At 40.9% G+C, this 22,307-nt stretch overlaps 1 protein-coding gene across 1 annotated transcript; it reads right to left on the minus strand.

Moving 5' to 3' along the window:
* Nucleotides 1–13,760: 13,760 nt before the first annotated feature.
* Nucleotides 13,761–18,620, minus strand: IL22 (interleukin 22). Its single transcript, XM_004583009.2, has 5 exons — nucleotides 18,404–18,620; nucleotides 17,926–17,991; nucleotides 17,666–17,809; nucleotides 16,754–16,819; nucleotides 13,761–14,040 (listed from the first exon to the last, which is right to left on the minus strand). The coding sequence occupies exons 1-5, from the start codon at nucleotides 18,584–18,586 to the stop codon at nucleotides 13,963–13,965; spliced, it is 537 nt and encodes a 178-aa protein (XP_004583066.1). The 5' UTR covers nucleotides 18,587–18,620; the 3' UTR covers nucleotides 13,761–13,962.
* Between the last annotated feature and the right edge of the window lie 3,687 nt (nucleotides 18,621–22,307).

The raw sequence follows: 22,307 nt of genomic DNA on the forward strand, positions 1-22,307 counted from the left end.
ATACGTCAATGCCAATAGAGTATTTGTCACCTCACATCCAGACTCTAGAAGGAATGGCGGTTGCCCCATTTTAATGCATGTGTTACACTCTGGATAATTTTCTGGTTCATTTTACGCCTTTGGAAACACTGAGAAATCATTGGAGAAAATGAGAAAAGTGGGCCCGGCACTATAGCGTAGTGGTTAAAGTCCTCGCCTTGCACACCCGGGATCCCATATAGGCGCTGGTTCTAATCCCGGTGGCCCTGCTTCCCATCCAGCTCCATGCTTGTGGCCTGGGACAGCAGTTGAGGACGGCCCAAAGCCTTGGGCCCCCTGCACCCATGTGGGAGACCTGGAAGAGCTCCTGGCTCCCTGCTTCGGATTGGCTCAGCTCCAGCCGTTGCTCTCACTTGGGGAGTGAACCATCGGATGGAAGATCTTTCTCTCTGTCTCTCCTCCTCTCTGTATATCTGGATTTCCAATAAAAATAAATAAATCTTTTTTAAAATGAGAAAAGTGAAGAATAAGCAACAATCCGACAGTGTGCCCATATTTCATTTGATCCCAAAGCATTCGACTAATCTCACACCCATCCAGAGGCAGACTGACCCCACAAAGGGGATGTCTTAGGAAAGCCACTCCCATGAAATTAGCAGAATATTCATTTCGCTGGTCTGCCCCAAAATCTGACAGCTGCAATTCTTAGACCCAGCATGGTAGTCGTTTCCTTTTAAATTTGTCTATTCTCACTCGTGAGAATGTGAACAGCGCCCTCTGCCGGCCCAGTACACTGAGTGAGCAAAACACATTCATCAACTCAAGCCAACAACAATCACAGCTCCCCCCAAGTCTTCAGTGACACGACCTTATCCGCCTTCCTTCTGTGGGAGAAAGAACAAACGGGATTCCTAAATTACTGATCCATGTAGATGACTCTAAAATGCATGTTCCTACACATTTAATGCTTCAGAAATCACAGTTTGTCTTGCAAACTGCAGAGCATTTTCACGTCACTTCACTGGCATCCATGTGCAATTGCTCCACTGTGCACAGTCTGGAATTTGCCTGCAATCACTAATGTTGGAATCACTTCCAGCTGACAGTGAATATGATTGTGACTATAGCTGTGCAAGTAAATTGTTGTTAAAATGTCCACACAGAATGCTCTGTGTGTCAGCATTGAAACGAAAATCCATGCACACGCAGAAAGACACAGACTGAAGCAAAGTGCGATTGGATATTCAAGAAGCAAGCATTTCCTTTTAAATGTGTGGCCAAAAGGGTACATTTGCTTGAAATGTAGCAACTACTTTCTAAAGTTTACAAACGTATTACATCACAGTCTAATCAGTAGCATTTGTTGCTGCTTTCTTAGTGGTAGGTAGAATAGTGCTTCAGCTTCAGCATATGACATCTTTAATTTGCTGAAATGCAGCATTTAGTAAGCCTAGTGATTGATATTATAGCTTGGGGCCATAAATCCTAATAGCAATATAGCAGGCCATATATAAGAAATCAGTGAATCTACTTGAAACCAATTATTGGAGAGAGAGAGAGAGAAAGAAACAAAGAAAAGAAGGAAGGAAGAAGGGGAGCAAAGAAAGAAAGGAAAGCTTAAAGCCAATACAAGTTAAATATATTTTATCCGAAAGTCTGGGATCCAGATGTATTTGGGATCCAGAATTGCTATGATTTTAAAATATTTGCATATTCATAATGAGATATGATGGGGATAAGACTCCAATCTAAATATGAAATTTGTTTACATTTCAAGTGCATCTTACCTAATCTGAAGGTAATTTCATTCAACACTGTTAGTACACTGTGCTTTGACTGTGACCTATTGCAAAACATCAGGTGTGGAATTTTCCACTGTGATAATATATCACAAATTTTCCATTTGTGCTGACCAAGTGTCAGATTTTGGAGTATTCCAGATTTCATGTTTTTGGATTAGGAGTATTCAGCTTGTTTTTTCCAGTTGTGCTCCACAGGATAGAACTTTTAAAAATATATATACATTCAGGACAATGATGCCCTGGTTTTGTCATTCTAGAAAAGGTTGATCCCTTTCCATTGTACAGCTTCACCCAGAAACCTGTTTATCTTACATGCATGTTACAAAAAGATAGAGAAGAACAGAGAAGAAATGAAAGTCACTGCAAATGGACTGCTCATGCAGGGTAGGAGATGTGACAGCTAGAAAAACGGAGAATCAGAAAGACAGGAAATGGACCAAAACTCCCTGAAACCCTGGGTCTGCGAGCTCTGATCCTGAGCCAGGACCTGTACCCCACACTTTCCGTTCTTCTTTCGGCATCATTCATACACCCATTCATCAAATATTTACTGATTGCCTGTCATCTTTAAGGCTCTTTCAGGGTTTGGGATCCATTATAAAAAGAGAAAGAGACAGAGAGAGAAAGAGAGAGAGAGAGCATTATTTTTTTATTATTGTTACGATATCACTCTTGAAAGTATAGCTGCAAAGAACGAAGTCTAATGGCTGGAAGGCCAATCCTGTTGCATGTTACCTTTCCTGATCTGGCATGTGTGCTATCTGGCATGCTTCCTACATGCAAATCAGAATATTCATGCAGATCAGAATATTCATTCTACCTATTTTTTTTTCAGACATCATTTTTTACTTTAGGTAAATAATGATTAGGATTGGGGCGAGAACAGGCATACAAGGAGTAAACAACAGGCATGTGTTGTAAATAAGTTAAATAAAGTTGAGAAATAATAGGTGTTTGGAGATGAGTAAAATAGAGTAAATAGAGAGAGGTGTTGAAAGGGACATGGGGAGGATCATAAACCAGGAGATAGTGGAGGCAACGGTAGAAGTAAGCTACGGCTTGGAGATGAAGCCAGGGAGCAAACTGTGGTGAAAGAACAAGAAAGGAGAACTGGAAAGATTCCCAGGGACTTCACTTTTTGCCTTGGTTCAGAAGCGACAAATGCTACATGCCCTCAATTGATCGGCCAGGAAAAAAAAACCACAAGGCATTGTTTAACTAACAACGATTGTGAGTGTGGCTAGAGCTGAACATTGGGAAGTGCTAGTACTGTTGACTACACATTCATACATCAGGCATTGCACGATTGATGATATAGATTTATGAGAACTTTTAAAAAATATTTTCATTTATTTATTTGCAGAGCAGGGTAACACAGTGAAAGAGAGAATGAGAAAGAAGAGGGAGAGAGAGAGAGAGTCATTCATTTGCTGATTCACTCCCCAAATGGCCTCCACGTTGAGCCAGTCTTAAGCCAGAAGCCTAAAACTAATACTAAGTTCCCATATGGGTGGCAGGGACCCAAGTACTTGGATAATAGCATGTTAACAGGGAAACTGGATTGGAAGCAAAGCAGCTGGGACTTGAAAGTGCTCCAATAAGAGTTGTCACTACTGCAAACAACTTAACTTGCTGCACTGCAATCCTGGCACCTGCGCGATCTTTTGAAACAGCTACTATTTATATTATCTTTTGTAGGTGAGGCAACAAGCAGAGAAGGTGAGCGACTTCCTCAAAGTCAACAGAGAGAAAACAAAGCCATGGCTGAACCCACATAGCCGACTCCAAGAGTCTTTGGACTAAATCACTGGGTCATATTGCCTCAGTTCAGCTAGTCAACAAGCTTACTGGGGAAAAGTCCTCTGGAAGATATTGTGTTAGATACATAGAAAAGGGCATCATTCTGTGTAGGGAGGCAAAGGCTACGGAACAGGATTGCACATGCGCTAAGCTGAGAGCGAACTCATTCCTGGCTCAGTGCATTGCACCAATGTTGCAAACTGCAGGTTCCACCCAAAATAGGTCCACGTAGACCCCAGAACTAATGGCCAGCAGATCAAGGATTCTACCAGTGGCACATTAGGCATCATTTTGTATGGTATGGTAAAGGCTTTGAGACTGCAGGGACAATAGTGAACTATACATGCACTGAGTTGGAAGTGAACTCACTGAGTTCAGTGTATTGCACTGGTCCCACATCGAAAATAATACTGACTTTGACAACTTACAACTCAAAATTGGTTTGTGTTGCCCTCAGACCTAACAGCCAGCAGGTCCTGGCAAGATCAGTATCATCAACGTCCTGGCAAGATCAGTATCACCAACAACCTAATTATTTAGGATACCTGATGTCTCTCTACTACTGGGAACTGCTTGACCCAGAAACGGGAGAAAATTTGTACAGACAACGGTGCAACCACAGCACAGTATCACAGGAGGTGGAGAGTCATGGCCAGGAGCTGAAGCTTTAGCTTCACAGACTATGGTGGAAGCCTTACACAGGAACCCAGGCCTGAAACTCACTGGAGGGTGTGGCACAAGTGACTGCAAACCAAGGACCAGGTACCAAATGCAATCAGTAAGTATGCAATCAGCAAGTTGAACTGTAGACTGTGGGTGACACAGTTTGGAAACCTGCCCTAAGAAAAAGAACCTGCTAACCAGAAGTACAATGACTAAGAGCAAAAGAAGAGACAGAGGCACAATGAATATTACTGAAGACTTTTATTATTACTGAAGGTTAATTTTACTGAAGTAATATTACTGAAATCTAATATTACAGGGGACTGCAAAGGAGCAAAAGCTTTTGTCAACCTCACAGTTAACTAAGGAATACATCAAGGAAATGGGGAATACAGAATTTAGAAAACTCATCATAAAGCTTCTTATCAACAATGAGAAGTACATACAGGAGTTCAAAGAACTTAAGCTATATATCACACAGAAAATAGCAAACACTGAAACAAAATCAAGCCAAATTATTGGAAATGAAGGACATAGGACAAATTAAAAATTCAGTAGAAAGTTTCAATAATAGAATGAAAGAGGCAGAAGAAGGAATTTCAGAATTGGAAGATATTTCGTGTCACCATGGGGAAATAATCAAAAAGCTGGAAGCAGAGTTGGGTCAAGATAAAAAAGGATTCAAGAATTATGAGACACTATTAAAAGGCAAAATACAAGTGTTGTAGGAGTTCCAGAAGGGGCAGAAAGAGGAGCTGGGTTTAAAGGGATAGTCAATCAAATAACAAAGGAAAACTGCCTTCATATGGAGAAAGAATTGGGAAACAGAATAGAGGAGGGGCACAGAACTCCCAATAGGGTTGACCTAAAGCAGTCTTCACCACATAACATGATAATCAAGCTCTCTTCACTTAAACATAAGGAAAAAATTCTTAAATGTACATATAAAAAAATCAATTGATCTATAGAGGAATCCCAGCCTTACAGCTGACCTTTCACATGAAATTCTACAGGCCAGAAGAGAATAGAGTAACATATTCCAGATTCTAAAAGCAAAAACACTATTGGCACAGGATAACATACACAGCAAAGCTTTTCTTTGTCTTTGAAAAAGAAATGAAATTCTTCCACAGTAAAGAAAAGCTCAAAAAATATACCTCTTCCAGATACCCTACAAATGATGCTTAAAGATGTTCTCTTCACAGAGAAAAGAAATATCACCCACCAAAACCAAAGGCAAATGTCAAAAACATCCCAGTAAAATAACAACAGAAGACTAAATCTATAAATAACCCATTGCTAAAATGGGAGGGCCAAATTACCACCTTTTCATTTTAACCCTGACTGTAAATAGAGTCAAACATCATAGATTTGTAGACTGGATCAAAAAATAAAACCCATCTATTTATTGCCTAAAGGAGATATATCTCACCAACAAAGATCAATAGAAACTGTATCTTATGGATTTTTATGTTTTTATTTTCATTTTCATTTCTTCAAAACAGTTTTTTTCTCATATTAGATTCTTCACTGACTCATAGGTCATACAGTAGCATCATTTTCTTCACAAAGTTTCTTGATTTTCATTTGTTCGGTGACATATTAGTCATTCAGTAGCATGCTATTTAACTGGATGGAATTGTAAATTTTATTTTTCTTCTTGTTGATTTTGTTTTGTGATGTTTCATGTAAGGGATGCGTAGTAACTGTGTAATGGGGCCTATCATATCCAGATTTGAGGATACAATGCGGTATGCATCTCTACTTCCAGATCAAAGATGGACTCCCAATGAAACTGTTAAATATATCTTGATGATAGGAAGCTGGACTCACTGCCATTGTCCATGCATGCAGTGATGGACTTATGATTGTTTATGAAGAGCTATACTATTGTAGCACTATTTAGGAAATCGGTGAGGAGGGAACACTGGGGAGGAGATCAGAGAAATCCCAGATCCCACATGGGTTCAGGGTCCAAGGACCTGAGCCATCCTCCCATGCTTTCCTTGGCTGCAACGAGCAAACTGAATGGGACATGGAGCAGCTGCTGGGACACTGACCTTTCACCCCTATAGGATGCTGGTGCCACAGGTGGAAGCTTGGCCTACTGCACCATAGCACCAGCCCTGGGGTGGTGGGAAAACCGTTTTTAAGAAGAAGAGAATATTTTGTTCTGTTTTCTTGTAATCAATTTATATAAATGCTCTTTAGAGACATGAAATCCTGCAATCCTCCAAGCACATGTTTCTCCCATGTGGCCTCTGTGACACAGCAGAGCCAGACACAGAGCAGATCTGTGACTGTGGCACACATCACAAAAACGAGAGATGAGACAGTTGACCAGAGGAAAAATGAATGAATTGAACCAGAAAAGAAAATCCAAGGAAAAGCACAACTTTAGCACTTACACTTTATACTCCTGACATTACATTGTAGTGGTGTCAAGTTATATATATCATTTCTCAGAGACATTTCTTTCTTTGGTTCCAATAGTTCTGGAAGAGACCAAAACGGCCTTACTTTCTCGGGATGGCAGGAAGGAAAGTTGACTCACTTAAATGGTTAGATGATTTGCCTGAAAACACAAAGCTGAGAATAGCAAACCTGTGACTTAATCTATGTCTCAAACACCTAGCAGGATGATCACTGTGGCAGCTTGCCTTGAGGCCAACAAGTAAGCATGACTTGTACATGGTGTCTTGCGCAGTGTGAAAACAAATCTATCATTAATAGCATTGTACATTCATATCATTTTTACGCATTATTGATATTCAACATAGTTTTGAAGGTTGCTAGCTATTTTAGCCCTTTCAGATTTGACAAACTGGTGTCATACGTACTAGTTGTGCAATAAAAGGCATGTCATTCACAAAATTAGAAACGAAACTCAAATTTTAAATTTAAAAACAGACAAAAAATAATCAGGGGTTGCTCTTTGGCTTAAAGTGCCACTTGGGACACTCTTATCTCATATCAAAGTACCTGAGTTTAACTCATATTGCTTCTCCCAATTCCAGCTTCCTGCTAGTGCACACCAGGGGAGTTGCTCAAGTGTTTGGATCTCTACCATCCACATGGGAGTCCCAGATGGCATTCCTGGCTCCTGCGTTCATCCTGGATGCTGTAAGCATTTAGATAGTGAATCAGAACATGAAAGTGATCTCTCTCTCTCTCTCTAATAAATAAGAATCAAGCAGGTTTTTGCATTAGCTTCTAAGAGGACGATATGACTCCGACCTCCACTACTCTTGCCATTATACATCAGAAAGAGATGCACAGGGGGCTCCAAAAACTCTGTGGAAAACAGGATTTGAGACAACACAGACATCCCCATGAATGTGTTGAAGGCCTCTCATCTCTTTTCTATCTAAGTGTCTTAACTGGTAGTGTGGCACCACCTGTTTGTTCTGCCTGCAGCAAGCAGCATGAGCACCTGATAGACTCTGTGCAGGGTGAGCAGTGTATTGGCGCCTGAATTTGTGGGCCACTAGCAACATGATCCCTTGCCCTGACTCCTCTTTGCACTCAGAGTTAAAGCCAATGTCCTTTCCCCTGGACCTGCTATATTTTTTCTGTTCACCTTTCCTTGCTGGAATCTTGCCCTACTCCTCCCTCTTGCTCAACTGCTGCAGCTAGGAGAGCTTTCTAGATCTCCATTTCCTCCCCTTCCCAAGCAAGCCTTGCTCTCAGGGTCTTGGCACTTGCCATTCCCTCTGCTGGGTTGCTCTTCCCCTAAATCTCGGCATGGCTACCTCTTTAAACTCTTTGCTCAAACATCACCTTCCCACTGGGATTTTTCCCTGGGTGTGTGTGTCATCTTTTGCCTCAGATTCAATAAGTGATGCTATGACCCCTGGCCCAGTACCACAGAAGGCAAATGTATTTGGAGGTGGAATATTTGAAGAGATGATTCCGATTAAAGAAGATTGTTGAGGTGGGCCAATACGACTGGGTGTTCACGAGAAGAGGCATCAGGACAAACAAACCCAGGGGGAAGACATCTGGAGAAACAAGAGTGCATCCCTCTGTGAGAGGCTGCAGAAGAAACCAACCCTGCTGACACTTTGTTTTGGGACTTGCAGCCTCCAGACCCGTGAGAGAATACGTTTTTGCTGTTGAAGTTTCCCATCCCTGGTACTTGCCGATAGCAACCCCGCAAACAAGTACAATGCCCTAATTAGAATGCACCCTACTCTCACTTCTCAGCTAGCACTGGGTCTGGTTTGAGTATGCAGCCCAAGGTTCATGCATGTGCTGGAAGCTTGGACCCCAATGAGGTGATGTTGAGATGGTGGAACCTTTAAGAAGGAGATAGGGGTTAAGGGAAGGTCATTAGGTCATGGGGGCTTCCCCTTGAGGAGGATCAGTGTGCTACTCATAGGAATGAATTACTCATCATTCAGAGAGCAGGCTGTTGTAAAATGAGGCCACCCAATCCACATAACCCTTTGAGCAGGTGGCTATTTGCAAGTCTTTCTTCTCGTTGTTGTGACAAACACCTCACCAGAAGCTGGACAGATGGGGCTGCCCAACCTTGGACTTTGAGCCTGTATAACTGTGAGCTAAATAAACCTCTTTTTTCGTAGAATATCCAGCCTCAGCTATTTTGGTACAGCCATATGCTACAACCTCTCTCTGTATTTTTGTTTTATTTTCCTCAAAGCCATTATTATTACCTAACATATGATATCCTTTACTTAGGTACTTCTTTTACTGTTTCTCCATCTTTGCTACAATCAAAGCTCTATCATGGCAGGAATTTTGCTCTGCTTCTTCCTTGCTGCTACCCAGTCCTAAACACTGACTGGTATGAGGCATGTGCTCAATGAACATTGTTGAATCTCCAGATATTCACCCAGGTGCTTATCCCACAATGCGCTGTGAGACAGGAAAGACCCAAGGCAAGTCAGGGTTCCAAAGGAGAGGAATGGAGAAATGCAGGTGTGCTAGACAAGAAGGCAAGAATCATTGCTTTGGGAGGACCTTTCTAGAATATTCTCCTCTAGTCATTTCTGAGCTGGGTCAGGCAGACACAAGTAACTCTATAGCTTATAATTTTGCAAAAAGAGATCTATCAAGCCCACAGCAGGCTCTCTTCCTCTGCCTTTATCGTTGCTTTCTGTTTGGCCTCTGCATTTCCAGAAATCAGAGGGTACATTGGTCAAAAAAGCTGAGCATTGGGTGAGACAGAACCTCAAGCAAAGTGTCACCTTGGCTAATGCTCACTGCTCCGTTTTATTCTATGTCTTCCCGCACATCAGCTGTTGCCCTTCCTGCAGTTCAACACATCTGTATTTCTGTCTGACAAAGGCACGATTGCTCTCTGGTAGTGAAAATCAACACTAGGAGATCTCCTTTTCTTCCTGCAAACTTGCTTCAGGGCTAATAACTTCCAGGGATCTTCCTGTGAATCAATGCATTTATTATTTTAAAGCACAAATATGTGTATGCTGATTTATTTGCTTTTTATTAAGCACCTATTAGGTGCCAAGCCCTATCATTTGCACTGAGCAATATGGAATGCCACCATTTACCTCATAGAGCCTAAATTCATGGAAGAAAGTGGGAAAGCCTGGGTTCCCCAGTGAATAGAAACCCAGGATGGGAGCGCGGCACTATAGGCTAACAGCTAAAGCCCTCACCTTGAACGCATTGGGATCCCATATGGGCTCTGGTTTTAATCTCGGCGGCCCTGCTTCCCATCCAGCTCCCTAACTGTGGCCAGAGGAAGCACTCGAGGACAGCCCAAAGCTTTGGGACCCTTCACCCACATGGGAGACCCGGAGGAAGCTCTGGGCTCCTGGTTCCTTCAGATCAGCTCAGCTCTGGCCAGATGGTGCAGGGATGGAGGATTCTCATATGATGACACAGAGATTTACCTTTTACAGTTGTAAGAATGAAAAATCATGATCATCAAAGTACAGGTAATAGCAGCATCGGTTCATCCCCCGTAACTAATGCCTCTTTTTTTCTCTCTCTCTCTCTCTTTCACTCAGGGATGTTGATAATGGGAGGGCTGCGCATGGGTGAAACAAGGGGTCTATAGAAACTCTGCACCTTTTGCCTCACTATGCTGTGAACCTAAAACTCTTTAAAAAATATTAATCAATTTTTAAGATGACTCACAAGAAAAAATAGTACTGTACTCAGTTACAGTTCATTGTTCCACTTCAGTCATTTATAGTTGATAGAGAAATTTAATGCAATTTTTGTTAACTCTGAAATACACTCAATGGTGCATACACATGTCAATCTGATATTCATTGCAGATCTTAGTTACCCTCAAAATGATTCCTTTTGTATCTTGCTCATGAAGCTTTGGTTGGGGTGACAATGTGCCTACCTCCAAGGAAAGGACTTTTGCTCTGTCTTGGTCAGTGCATAAAATATTGTGTGGTACCTAATAGGTGCTCAGTAAATGAATATAGACACACATACATGCGACACATGGACATTATGTTTTCACATCACTGAAAATGAACTGTGAGTAATTTAAGCTTCAAATCAGAAAGCTACAGCTAAAATAGGCTGCAGAGCCTGGGTTTGTAAGTCTTTGAACAAAAAGGGTTTTTACGCTTAGAAAGGATTGAGAAAAAAGAAGAAGAAGCAGACATATACAACAAAGGCCAGGGTGTCCCACAAAGCCAAAAATATCTGCTATTCTTCACTTTCCTATAAAGTTTCTCCCTCCCTAATTTAAACCAATAATTGTCATAAGCACATAAGCAGTACTTTAAAATCAAGAAATTTATTTCTAAAGCAGAGCAGCAGTGGGAGAGCGAGTTCATCCACTGAATCACTTATCAAATGCATACATCAGCCAAGCCTGGGGGAGGCTGAAGTCAAGAGCCAGGAATTTTTTCTGGATCACCAATGTGAGTGGCAAGGAAGCAAGTTCTTGAACCATCATTCACTGCTTTCCCAGGTGCATTATCAGGGAGCCAAATCAGAAGTGGAGTATCTAGGACTCAATCCAGCGCTACACTATGGGGTGCCAGTGTCCCATGCGATGGCTTAACACTCTGCACCACAGCATCAGTCCACATGAGCAGTTTGGGGCCAAAAAGGATGTGAGACATCTGCCCTGGGTTGGGTCCATGTCAGGGTGAGACAAATAGGGACATGCGTGCACTTCATTTCTCTCTTCTGAACAGCCACAAAATTAATCTAGAGAATTCCACTTCCAGCCAAGATGAAATAATGCTGTTGTATGTGGGGAGGTGTCAGCTCCTCATTTGAAGTGCAAAGCATCTGCTAAACAAGACAGTGGAGAGCAGATCTCACTCACAAGCCATAAGACACTGGAATTACCCTCTGAGGACAAAACTACAGAGTTTGACAGAACCAAGGGGTGACAATACAGACTATGGCTTTAGTCCAGGGGCTCCCAGGAGCCTTCGGGCATCAGTGATCATCAACAGTAGTGGTCCAAGGAGGCTGTTCTCTGACAGTTTGTTTCCCTGGTGGTAACATCTCTTGTATGACTATATCAGAGATGACCCAACTGCTTTCTATTTAGCCTTTTGAATTAACTCATTCTGTACCATCAGCAGCAATAGCTTCTAACAATCATGTGAGGTGTTTGGTAAGGGGAAGTATTCATGAGTGACAGTTGCCAAGCTTGATCTACCTCCCTCCCAGCATTGAACAATCTTCCACAATGTGTCCAGCATTTTCACACACCAAAACACAGTTGTGAACAGTTTCCGTCCTTGGAACGCCTTCAACTGACCCAAGAGCAAGTGATTAAATTGCCATGTGATAAAAGCCAACAGAGAGGTACAAATTAGTCCACGAGATTCCTGAAAATTGAACAAACAGCGATACTTAGGTCGATAATGGAAAGACAAAGCTACCACTTCACAGAGGATGCATTTGGACCTGAAAAAGTCCTTTTCATCCTTCAATGATGAGCTCTATCAGTCTTTGGCACTTTCTCCAATGACGATCATCATCTTGTTAGTGTCTCTTCTACAACACTGTTCACCTAATCTGTGACTTTGGGTCATCCTCCCCTGCTTTCCCAGGCCATAAACAGGAACCTGGATCAGAAGTGGAGCAGCCGGGACCCAAGTGAGTGTCCATACAGGATCCTGGTGTCACAGGTGTAAGATAAACTTTCAATACCATAGTGTTGGCCTCATTTCCATCCAGACTCTTGGATTTGTTCTTGCCCCAGTGGGACTCAGTTGGAAAAAGTTCGAAGCCTCATATTACACAGAAATAACTACATTTCCATTATTCCAGAAGCTTAACATTGACACTTTCCAGCATTTGGAGCTCAAACGTGGAAGCACTAACTCCCCACATGAATATGCAATTCACATTAAGTACTAATTTCTCAACACCAAGTAAGACCAAACATGTAGGAACTTGGCAAGCAACTGTGGGTAATGTGTGGAATAAACCTATGCCTTCAGATTGTCTGAGAAGGAAACTCTTCAGAGTGCTAACCCCTAACTTCTGACCATACTCTGACCTTCTACCGAAATATCTATGCAATCTCTTGAAACGCTTCTCCCAAGAAACGGCTGCATGCTGGCATCCTTGCTCTGTTCCTCTAGGGAGGGCTAATCCAATCTTTTTCTCTGCCTCTGCCCTCTCTTCTCAATCCCACCGTACAAATATATATGCCTCTCTCTTTCTCTCTCTCTCTCTCATGATATTTGCCTATCTCCCATGACTTCTTTATCAGTGCTGGACCCCGTTGGTAAGGAAGACTTCCAAAACACAGCTCCCTTGTTATTTTTCTTGCCTTATTTACAGAGAGACTGGAGAATACCCTCCCTAATAGGCTTGAAACAGGACTAGAGCTGTTCCTCTAAAACAAGAAGAGTTACATGTGGTTCTTCCCAGCAACATCACTTCTTTCTTTTATCCACAATTGCCAATAAAGTAGATGGAATCTTTTTGATCTCCTCTATTATCTCCTGTAGCATTGCGTGCTGAATCAACATAAATCCAGGCAATGTGGCAGGAAGTCTTGAAATCTTTTAGACATTAGTTATAAAATATCTCTTAACATATCTCTGCTTCCATTTTTTACATTTTGAAAATGATGATAATAATGAAAGCTACCTTCTTTTGCTTAGAATCAAGAATAAAATCACACTAATGATCACATGATGATGATGATGACAATGGCAACAATATTAAAGGAGAAATATCACAAACCACAAGACTGAGGATATCATAAGTTTATTAGGATCATGTCATAGTTTCATTAATTATTGTCATAAATATTAACATCAGTCTTTTATTTGAGTGGCAATATGAAATATTGTTTCTATAAATAAACCCATATAAATAAAATGCATACTTATAACAATAAATACATTTATAAATATAAAGTATTGATTATAGAAACATGAAGTTATTCAAGATTTTCTTCTTAAAGGAATAAGAAGTAACCTTTTGGTGAAAATAGACAATTATTTAAAAAATAAATATTTTTCTGTGTGTGAAACACTGGCCTCAAGTACATGTTATTGATAAATCACTTTTTGGTCAGGAAATTTACCTTTGGTCTTCTGGACAAAAGCGGCATGGTTTTCCTTATCAAGTAAGCAAAGATTTGTCAGAAATCCACCCCCCCATGAGGTTTTTCCATTTTCCTTTTGGTAAACAAAATAAAACAAAAACACTCCCTCTAGGAATCTTATAGGGATTTTTAACAGGCAGGAAGTTGAGTGATTATTCCTTTTCCAGCTTTGCTCGCTCAGACACAGGCAATTCTCAGGAACCTAAACAGCAAATTCAGTTCTCCAATGACTTTGATCTCGCCATTCTCTCCAAGCTGCAAAATAAGAGCACAAGAGGATTTACAGTGGGTTTTCTGAAGAGTAGTAAGTTAGAGGCAAATGGTATGATTAAATTGCTGGAGACAGAAACCAAGTTTTGATATACTGCAAAGGGTTGATAACGCACCCTTTCAGCAACAACCTAGTATGATTTGGCAAAAACCTCAAATTGTGGCTATGTGAGCTGAAAGGGTATCAATCTTATTTCTATCTCACACTAATGAAGCTGTTAATGGATGTGTTAATTAGGCTGATTGATTCAAAAACACATACAGATATTAAAATATCAAAGGGTGAAAAATAAACAAACACAACCATTTTTTGCAAACTAAAATGAAATGAAAATACCTAATAGGGGAGCAGAATTACAGCAGAATTGCCCACATCTTTGTAATCAGAGAAAGCAAGCGGGAGTTACGCTGGGCTCAGCAGGTCCTGAGTGCCACCCACTAAGGCTTGCCCTTACACACAGCCCACAACAGCCTGTGACCAAGAGTTTATAACAATTCAGTTCAAACAGCTTTGATTTAAAACTGCACAGCTATTAATACTTCGGCTTTTTACACTCCCACCTTCTTGGCAAAAAAAAAAAAAAAAAGACTCATTTTTCTGGTAAAACACCTAATATATCCATTCTGGTTGCTTTAGTTTACAAAAGCCAGAAATATGCCTTAGCCCTCTTTCTCTTCTTCCAAACTATGTGCAGCTAAGTTTCTCAAACTGAGTAGGAGAGAAATCCAAAATTCAAAATCAAAGCATCTCCATATCTGCTATACCTGGATAGCATATATCCAGATATTTATCTGGATTATTTCAGGAAAATTCCCGTTATTCCTGTACCAGAACACCAATTCCAGTGACATTTGCTCCACTTCCAATCCAACAGAATATGGCCCAAGTGCTTGGGCTCCTGACACAAACACAAGAGACCAAAATGGAGTTTCTGGATCCTGGTTTCCACATGTACCAACCTTGGCTGCTGCGACCTTTTGAACCATCAGATAGAAGGTTTTCTCTCTCTCTCTCTCTCTCTCTCTCTCTCTCTCTCTCTCTCTCTCTCCATCCTCTGCCTCTTAAATAAATATTGCTTTTTAAGAAGAAAAAAAATTCTTATCATCATTGTCCTCTATATTTTGTTCTTGATCTCCACTATCCCTCTTTCCCATTCCTTTGTCATATGCCAAAAGATTGTATTTTTATATCCCAAACACTATATAGAATTTTAAAGCCCAATGTGCCTTAAAATGTGTCTTCCATTGCACTACTGTGCCTGCTGTCTGCTTATATCTGCAGTGACAGGGAGCCGATCGTCCCAACCCTATCCTCCATTTTCAGTAAGCTCTGACCAGCTTTTTCACCTATTGAACTCTCATTGCATGTTCTCCTCTCTTGTATGTGCTTTCTGAAGCTACAAGGGGGAAACACATGATCACTTTTCCATGTGGCAACCCACTGCACATACAAAAGTTGGAGTTCTCAACTGGATTAAAGGATTTAGAATCCCTGTCTTCCCACAGAGATCACCATGAGATTGTTCTCTCTCACACTGTAATTTTCTGAAGATGGCTAAGTAAGTTGTCCTTGGGGAAGTTTTAAACAAGAAAGGCAAAGCCCACCTCTGGCCTGCTGGTATTCAACCCTTCATGTCTAGCAAACAGTACCCCAGCAAGAGATCTGAACTTCACAATGAAAAACCACAAAGCCATAAATTATCAAAGGATGAAACCATCACCACCCTCAAATAAACCTTAAGAAGAAATACGTTTTGAAGAAATCAAGACAGAGGAAAGGGCTGGAGTTTAAGCTAGTTACTGAAAATTCGATCAACTCAAAGCCCTTGGTTTCTGAGTGTGTACTTGCACCTGCTTATATAAGCATCACTTTCGCTGCTGCAAATCATTCCCCTGGCTGGGCAGTGAGTCACAGTGGCTAGTGTGAGCCTCCCACAAACAGCCAATCTAACAGCACCATTCACCATCAACAAGTATACCAGCTCATGAGAGACATGCCAACTAGAAATTTGTTGACAGTCCAGGAAGAAACCAGCAAGCAAAGGAAAGGAATAGAGGAAGAAAGTTACTCCAATTCAGACATTCATCTCTCTAAAACAAACCCATTGGGGGAAATGTGAAGGAAATCAGGGGATCTATACTTCTGCTTTTAAATAAAAATATGTTGGCAATTATAATACGATAATTCAGTGAAAGTGTCAGTGATTCACCAAGTTTCAGAGCATCAAACTGATAACTTCAAAAATAATTTTAAATAATTTTGCCCCCATAAACTTTTATGCTTTTGAACAAGGCATTCATCAAGTAAGTAGGGATCTGAAACTTTCCAGAGATCAACCCATTTTAAAGTCAACACATAATACATGTTCTCCAAGGCAAATGCAGGACAGGTGTCAGGGCACCTGTGTCTAACCCTGGCTCTTCCACAGCCTATCCCCAGAACATGGGGTAAGAAGCTAGATGATCCAACTTCCCAACCATTACTAGTATTCTATGACTTGTAACATTTTGGAGATTGAGTTCTAGATAGGTGAGAGATTAGACAGAGAGAGACAATCTAAATACATATGCATTTAAGTAATTCACTGAATGACAGAAGAGACCCAAGTTTTTAAAAGCATCAAACGAAAGAAAAAAAATAAAGAAAAGCATTATCTCTCCCACCGTATGGTTTAATTTTAATAGATACAAACAGTACCATTTTCACGGTGTCCTTCAGGTGCTGCACGTTCTCCTGGATGTGCTGGTCATCGTCTTTGAGATGCTACAAAATGAAAGCAAGAGTCACCATTGTAACGTTGTCGAAAGGTTAGTAGCCTCAACGCCCATCTGAGGTGCATGACAATGCATGCACCTGGAATTAAAGCTCTTAGTAATCTTGCCCACAATGACCTACATCTCGCCAGTGACCTAGATTTTCTTCACTCTTGAATTCCCTTGGACATCTAAGTCCTTACAGGGGACATCTCTTTGTCTTTAGGAAAACCTACTATTGTTTAAGTTGGTGGGAAGGGTGGAAAAGATTATATTAATCTTGTCCAGAAAAAAAAAAACAGTTAACTTCATTAAAACTGCCTGTTCAGTACAAGAGCCACCGGTAAAATAGCTTTGTGGAAAGGTGGCCTCCCTCAGTAACTCCAGGGCCCCTTTGCTCTGCCCACCCTGCGTCACCCTGGTTTCATAGTTTTCAAGGCCCAGATCATCAGTCACCCTACTCCGTTTGTGTCACTTCACATGACATTAAACGAGACACAGTGTTTGCCCACCACCAACACCATTAAACTTTCCCATTTGCCCCTTTTTCTTCTATTTTCTCTTTTTGCTGCTACAGCTGACACTCAGTGGATTCATATCCACACCGAGGTCTTTTCCATACAGCTGCCATCACCATTCTCATCATACAGAGCCTCAGTTCCCTTCTATTCAAGAACAAACAAATTAGCCTTTTCTGTACTGGTTTTCCACATCCCATTCACCACCATCATCGTTCTAAATGATTGCTCAGGACAGGGAGATACTTTGCTGGAGTCTAAGGAAGAGCAGTGAGGACCAAGGAAGAAGAACTCTACATGGACATGACAAGTGGATGGACACAGGCTGAGAAACTTACACATAGGCTGAGCTTGTTCCTGAGGTTTTCCAGGAAGCCCACTACCTCCTTCAGGTAGGGCAGGAACTTGTCAGACTGCGGTAACAGCACTTCTTCAAGAGTGAAGTTGAGCACCTGCTTCATCAGATAGCAGCGCTCTGTCATCTGCAGGTAGAAGCAAACAGCAGGGGTGGCATTAGGGGACATCCAGCAGACACCAAACCTCAACCCCATGCTCCAGGTACCATGGATGTCCTGGCGCCCTTACAACCAGAGCTTACATTGACTCCATGAAACAGATGATCCACAAAAAGACGAACGTCTGTGTTGTTATCTGCCAAACTTGCCTGGAAGAGAAGAAAAAGCTAAGTTTGCAGAAACTGAAGAGATGGAAGGTAAGTGGAAACATGCTCCATCCCCTCTGCCCAGAGCAGCCCCATAAAGACTAAAGACAGAGCACAGTTGTGTACATGGGTTTGTTGTGCATGGATGAATGAAGGATAGACTCAGTTATATAGCCACTGGGTGGCTCCTTGCTGGGTGTAACTCAAGGTACATATCCTAAAGGCCAGAACAGAAGGAAAGCATCCTGCTCAAATTCAAATTCCTGGAGCCTTTGAAAACCCATAGGAAAGTGCCTATCCATGTAGATAAACCATGGATTCTTAAAGATCTTAGAAATGTTCTGAGGAATCCCTTGAGAACCACTTGCGTTCCAATTCGATAGATTGAGAAAGAGATACAGACGGAGATGAATACCTGGGCAGCCAATATGAAGGTGCGGTTGGCGATATAGGATGAGAATTCGGACTGGTTGAGGCTGCAGCGGGAGCTGATGGGCAGGGCTGTGCCTCGGTGCATCATCAGGGTCATGAGAAGGAGGCCCCCGGCGACCAGATTCCCCATCAGCCAAGAGCTCATAGATTTCTGCAGGACGGCCATTACAGAAAGATCTAACCCGAACAACAGGCAAAGAGGCAAGGAGAACCTGCAGCAAGAGGACAAGAGGCAAGCACATGAGGCCACGAACTTGGCCAAGAAATATCACACCAGAGAAACCAGCACCCGGTGTGCTGAGCCACTCACCTGTGGGGGATTCTGCTTGTGCTGCGAACGGCAGAAGCAACAGCTTTTATAGCCCCCCGGGACACCAAAAAATTTTTTATTGTGAAAAAATATGACATCAGCAATTATCTATTTTCCAGCACTGTCTTCTCAGAACTACACAACCACCATCGGAGCCCACAAAACACCACCTCTCAACCTTCCCAATGAGAGACGTATTTCCCTAAGACGTCACTAGCAAGGCGCAGAGGGTACTTTCACAGACAAATCCCAGAAATTTTCTCAGCTGTATACATTTTTCAAAGAAAGCAGTTGCTTTGTTTTAGTAGATTCCAGGTTTAGTATAATGTCCTTTGATCTCTGGTAAAATCTGAGTAAGCATTTTGGTCATGGACTGATTTTCCTATCAGCTTTGTAGATTCTTATCTCAATAGAGGTGACCAGAAAAGAAAATGACCCACATGGTATGTCCATCATAGCATAAGCTGAGAGACTAGCTCACGCTGAATTCTAAACCAGACCTAACATTTAAAAATAATAGTAGGGTCAGCTAATCTCATCACTGATTTCTTTCCATTTCAGGGCTTTTGATGAGTGATCACACAATTTTAGTAGGTGTAAATATGTATTAAGGCCACAAAACTGCATTATATTCAATGCCAGTTTAAGTTTGGAGATACAAATACTAAAGAATTTGATTATCATTTTCAACATATGTGTGATCTTTCAATACAAGAATCCCATCAATGGAATAATTCATCTTTGATATTTTACTTGCAGTAATTCTAAGCAACATGCAAACCTCAAAGTAATATCTTGAAATAATTTCTTAACAATTTTTTATTGTATGGATGGATGTCTGAAGAAGAGATTCTTAGATCTGTTAGTGGTTCCATGTTAACTTTAAACAATTTGAAATAAATTGAGTCCTAGAGAGAATCGAAAAATTCAGCTAGAAGCTCTCTCAGCAAGTGGAACCTGGAAGCAGGGGCAGCTACAACCAAATGAAAGTGCCTATTGCTAGGGCAAAGAATGCGAATTATTGCAAATTAATTTCAGCAGCCTTTTCTCCTCATGATTAATAAAGATAGGAGTGTTTCAACTGGGAGGGGAGATAAAGGAATTATAAAGTCTTGATCATTTTGTGAAATGGCACAGACCTAAGAGAAGAGTTCCAGAGAAGACGGTGAGTGTTGGGAGGGTGGCCTAAGGGAAAAGATGCAAAGTGGAAGGTCAAAGGCAGTAAATGAAGCTGCATCATCTTGTTTATACACAGGATCCAGACAAGATAAACTCACTAAGCAGGAATAGAATGATGGTTACCAAGGGTTGCAAGCAGGATGGTAGCAAAAGGTTGATCAAAAGACAAAAAAGTTCATTTAGACAGGAGGAGTAAGTGGAATTCATCTGCAATAGATCCTGGTGGCCATAGTTAATAGCAATATATATTGTCCATTTGAAAATCTCTAAAAACACAGATTCAAAAAAAAAGTATGTGACCTAATTCACATGTTAGCTCCACGTAAGCATTCCACAATATACGCATATTCCCAAAATTGCTGCATACTTAAACATACACCATTTTACTTGTCAATTTTAAAATAAAATAATTTCCCTTTTAAATTCAAAGAAGACATTCTGGACTCATTAAAATATTTGTCTGGGACTGTTCATGAGCTCAAGAAGACATGAATAAACTTTCTTTGTGGTTTCCTACCACTTGAGAAATAGCCTTTGTTGCCTGGAATGCTGCATGATTCAATCAGTGCTAGATTTAAGTGATTCTGTGAGTGACAGGGATTTTGTTGACTCCCCTGGAATCCAGAGAATCACACATAATTTTGTTCCCAGGTATAAGTTGTGATATTATTGAATCATATCCCTTTGGGAGAAGAATGTCTTGTCTCTTTCATCTTTGTATCACCCACACTTAGAATAGTGCATGGGAAAGAATCAATAAAACTATATAGGATGAATGAATAAATAGATCTGTGTACCTAAATAATGTGTTAGTTGTCTCTGGGAGTGAAAAATGAGGTAGTTTGGAGACTTATAAAACTGAGCCTTGTCCTGTCCTACTTATGAGCTTCATTATCACTTTCAAATAAGAAATAAAATGTCAGAAAATTATGAAGTAGTCTTTAGTAACAATAATATGTCTCTTATTCTTGTTAGGCTCCTGGTGAACAAAACTTGGTAAGACACTGTAAATAAAGCCAAGATCTAAGGCTTCAATGAGCTTAACCAAATTCCGAAAAATGAAAATCCACCACAGAGACCTGTGTGGATTTCCACGAAGTTCTATCAGGAATCTCAAAACATTTGCTTTTCAGAGAGATTATATATCGCTTGTGCAATGGAAAACACAAGCAAGTGTCTTTGTGCTAAGGAACTTCACATCACAATGGACCTTCCCTCTAATTGTCTCCTTTCCAGTCTTTCATAATCCCTCAATGTAAAGGGCAACCAGTACACCAAGCTCCCAGGCCCCATTCAGATTCTACCCTTGGCTACTCTGAGATGCACGCAATGATTGAACTGCTGTGACACCAGGAAGAGCTAATCAGAGTCCCCAACCAGGAGGCTGACTTCTGCCATATCTTTTGCTGGATGACCCCTAGTACCTAAAACAGAGCTTGTAATACAGCTCTCCATGTTGCCCAGTGACGTCCAAGAATTGGGAACAAAGCTGAAACTCAAACCCAGGTATTCTAATATGGGATGTAGGTGTAAGCCATTCAAATAGCATTTTTGGATAATATAATAGAAATAGTTATGTAAGAGTAGGTGCATTGAATCACAGGAATGGATTCTTAATGTTTACTGAATACTCCCAGATTGCTCTCCAAAAAGCCAGGCCCAATCTCCTATCTCACCTCAGTGAATGCCATTTCTGTCTGTTGCCTTACAGCCCCAACTGGGTCAATCCAGCTTTAACATTACCAGCCTCTGGAGGTTTAAAATAGAATCTCGCTATTGTTCTCAGTTACATTTTGCTGCATACATTTCAAACCACTTGAATTTCCCCCTTTTATGAGCTGACTACTTATATTAGTTGTCTACTTTTCTAGGAGGTTTTGGTGATTTTTGTTGTTGATTTATGGGTGTTCTCCTTGGATTTCACTTATTGCCCTGTGTTTTGTTTTGGGCATAATAGAGAGAATATCCTGCTTATTGACTTGGTCCGTTTGGTGTTTCTTAAGCAGGAAATTTAACTTCCAAAACATTACTTTTCATTATATGGTTTTGTACTTTACAAAGCTTTGTTTAAAAAGCTTCTCACTGTCTGGGTCTCAAGTGTTTCATTCTATCTTATATCCTATTTATTCCATAGTGTTTCTTTTCCTGGCTGGGTCTTTATTTGTGTCATTATATCTGGAGAGCAAAGGCTACATCTTGGTTCTACATTCTGAGGCTCAATTTAGTAATCATGGACTTTTCAGATATATTTCACGTAAATTGTAGAATCAAAAGTTGTCAAGTTCCTGGAAACATGCAGCAGCAGAGATTTTTGGGTGGATTTTCATTTTATCTAAAGGTCAATGTGAAAAGAATTAACGTCTTCTAATGCGAACTCCTCTTTCTAATGTTTTTTCCA

Source organism: Ochotona princeps, chromosome 15 (assembly GCF_030435755.1).
Source record: "Ochotona princeps isolate mOchPri1 chromosome 15, mOchPri1.hap1, whole genome shotgun sequence".
Lineage (NCBI taxonomy): Eukaryota > Metazoa > Chordata > Mammalia > Lagomorpha > Ochotonidae > Ochotona > Ochotona princeps.

Coding starts and splice junctions, on each gene's coding strand:
- IL22 (XM_004583009.2), bottom strand. CDS start 18,586: ATGGCCGTCCTGCAGAAATCTATGAGCTCTTGGCTGATGGGGAATCTG. Junction 17,992..18,403: donor CCTTCATATTGGCTGCCCAG/GTATTCATCTCC, acceptor CTTCTCTTCCAG/GCAAGTTTGGCAGATAACAA. Junction 16,820..17,665: donor GGAACAAGCTCAGCCTATGT/GTAAGTTTCTCA, acceptor TTCATTTTGTAG/CATCTCAAAGACGATGACCA.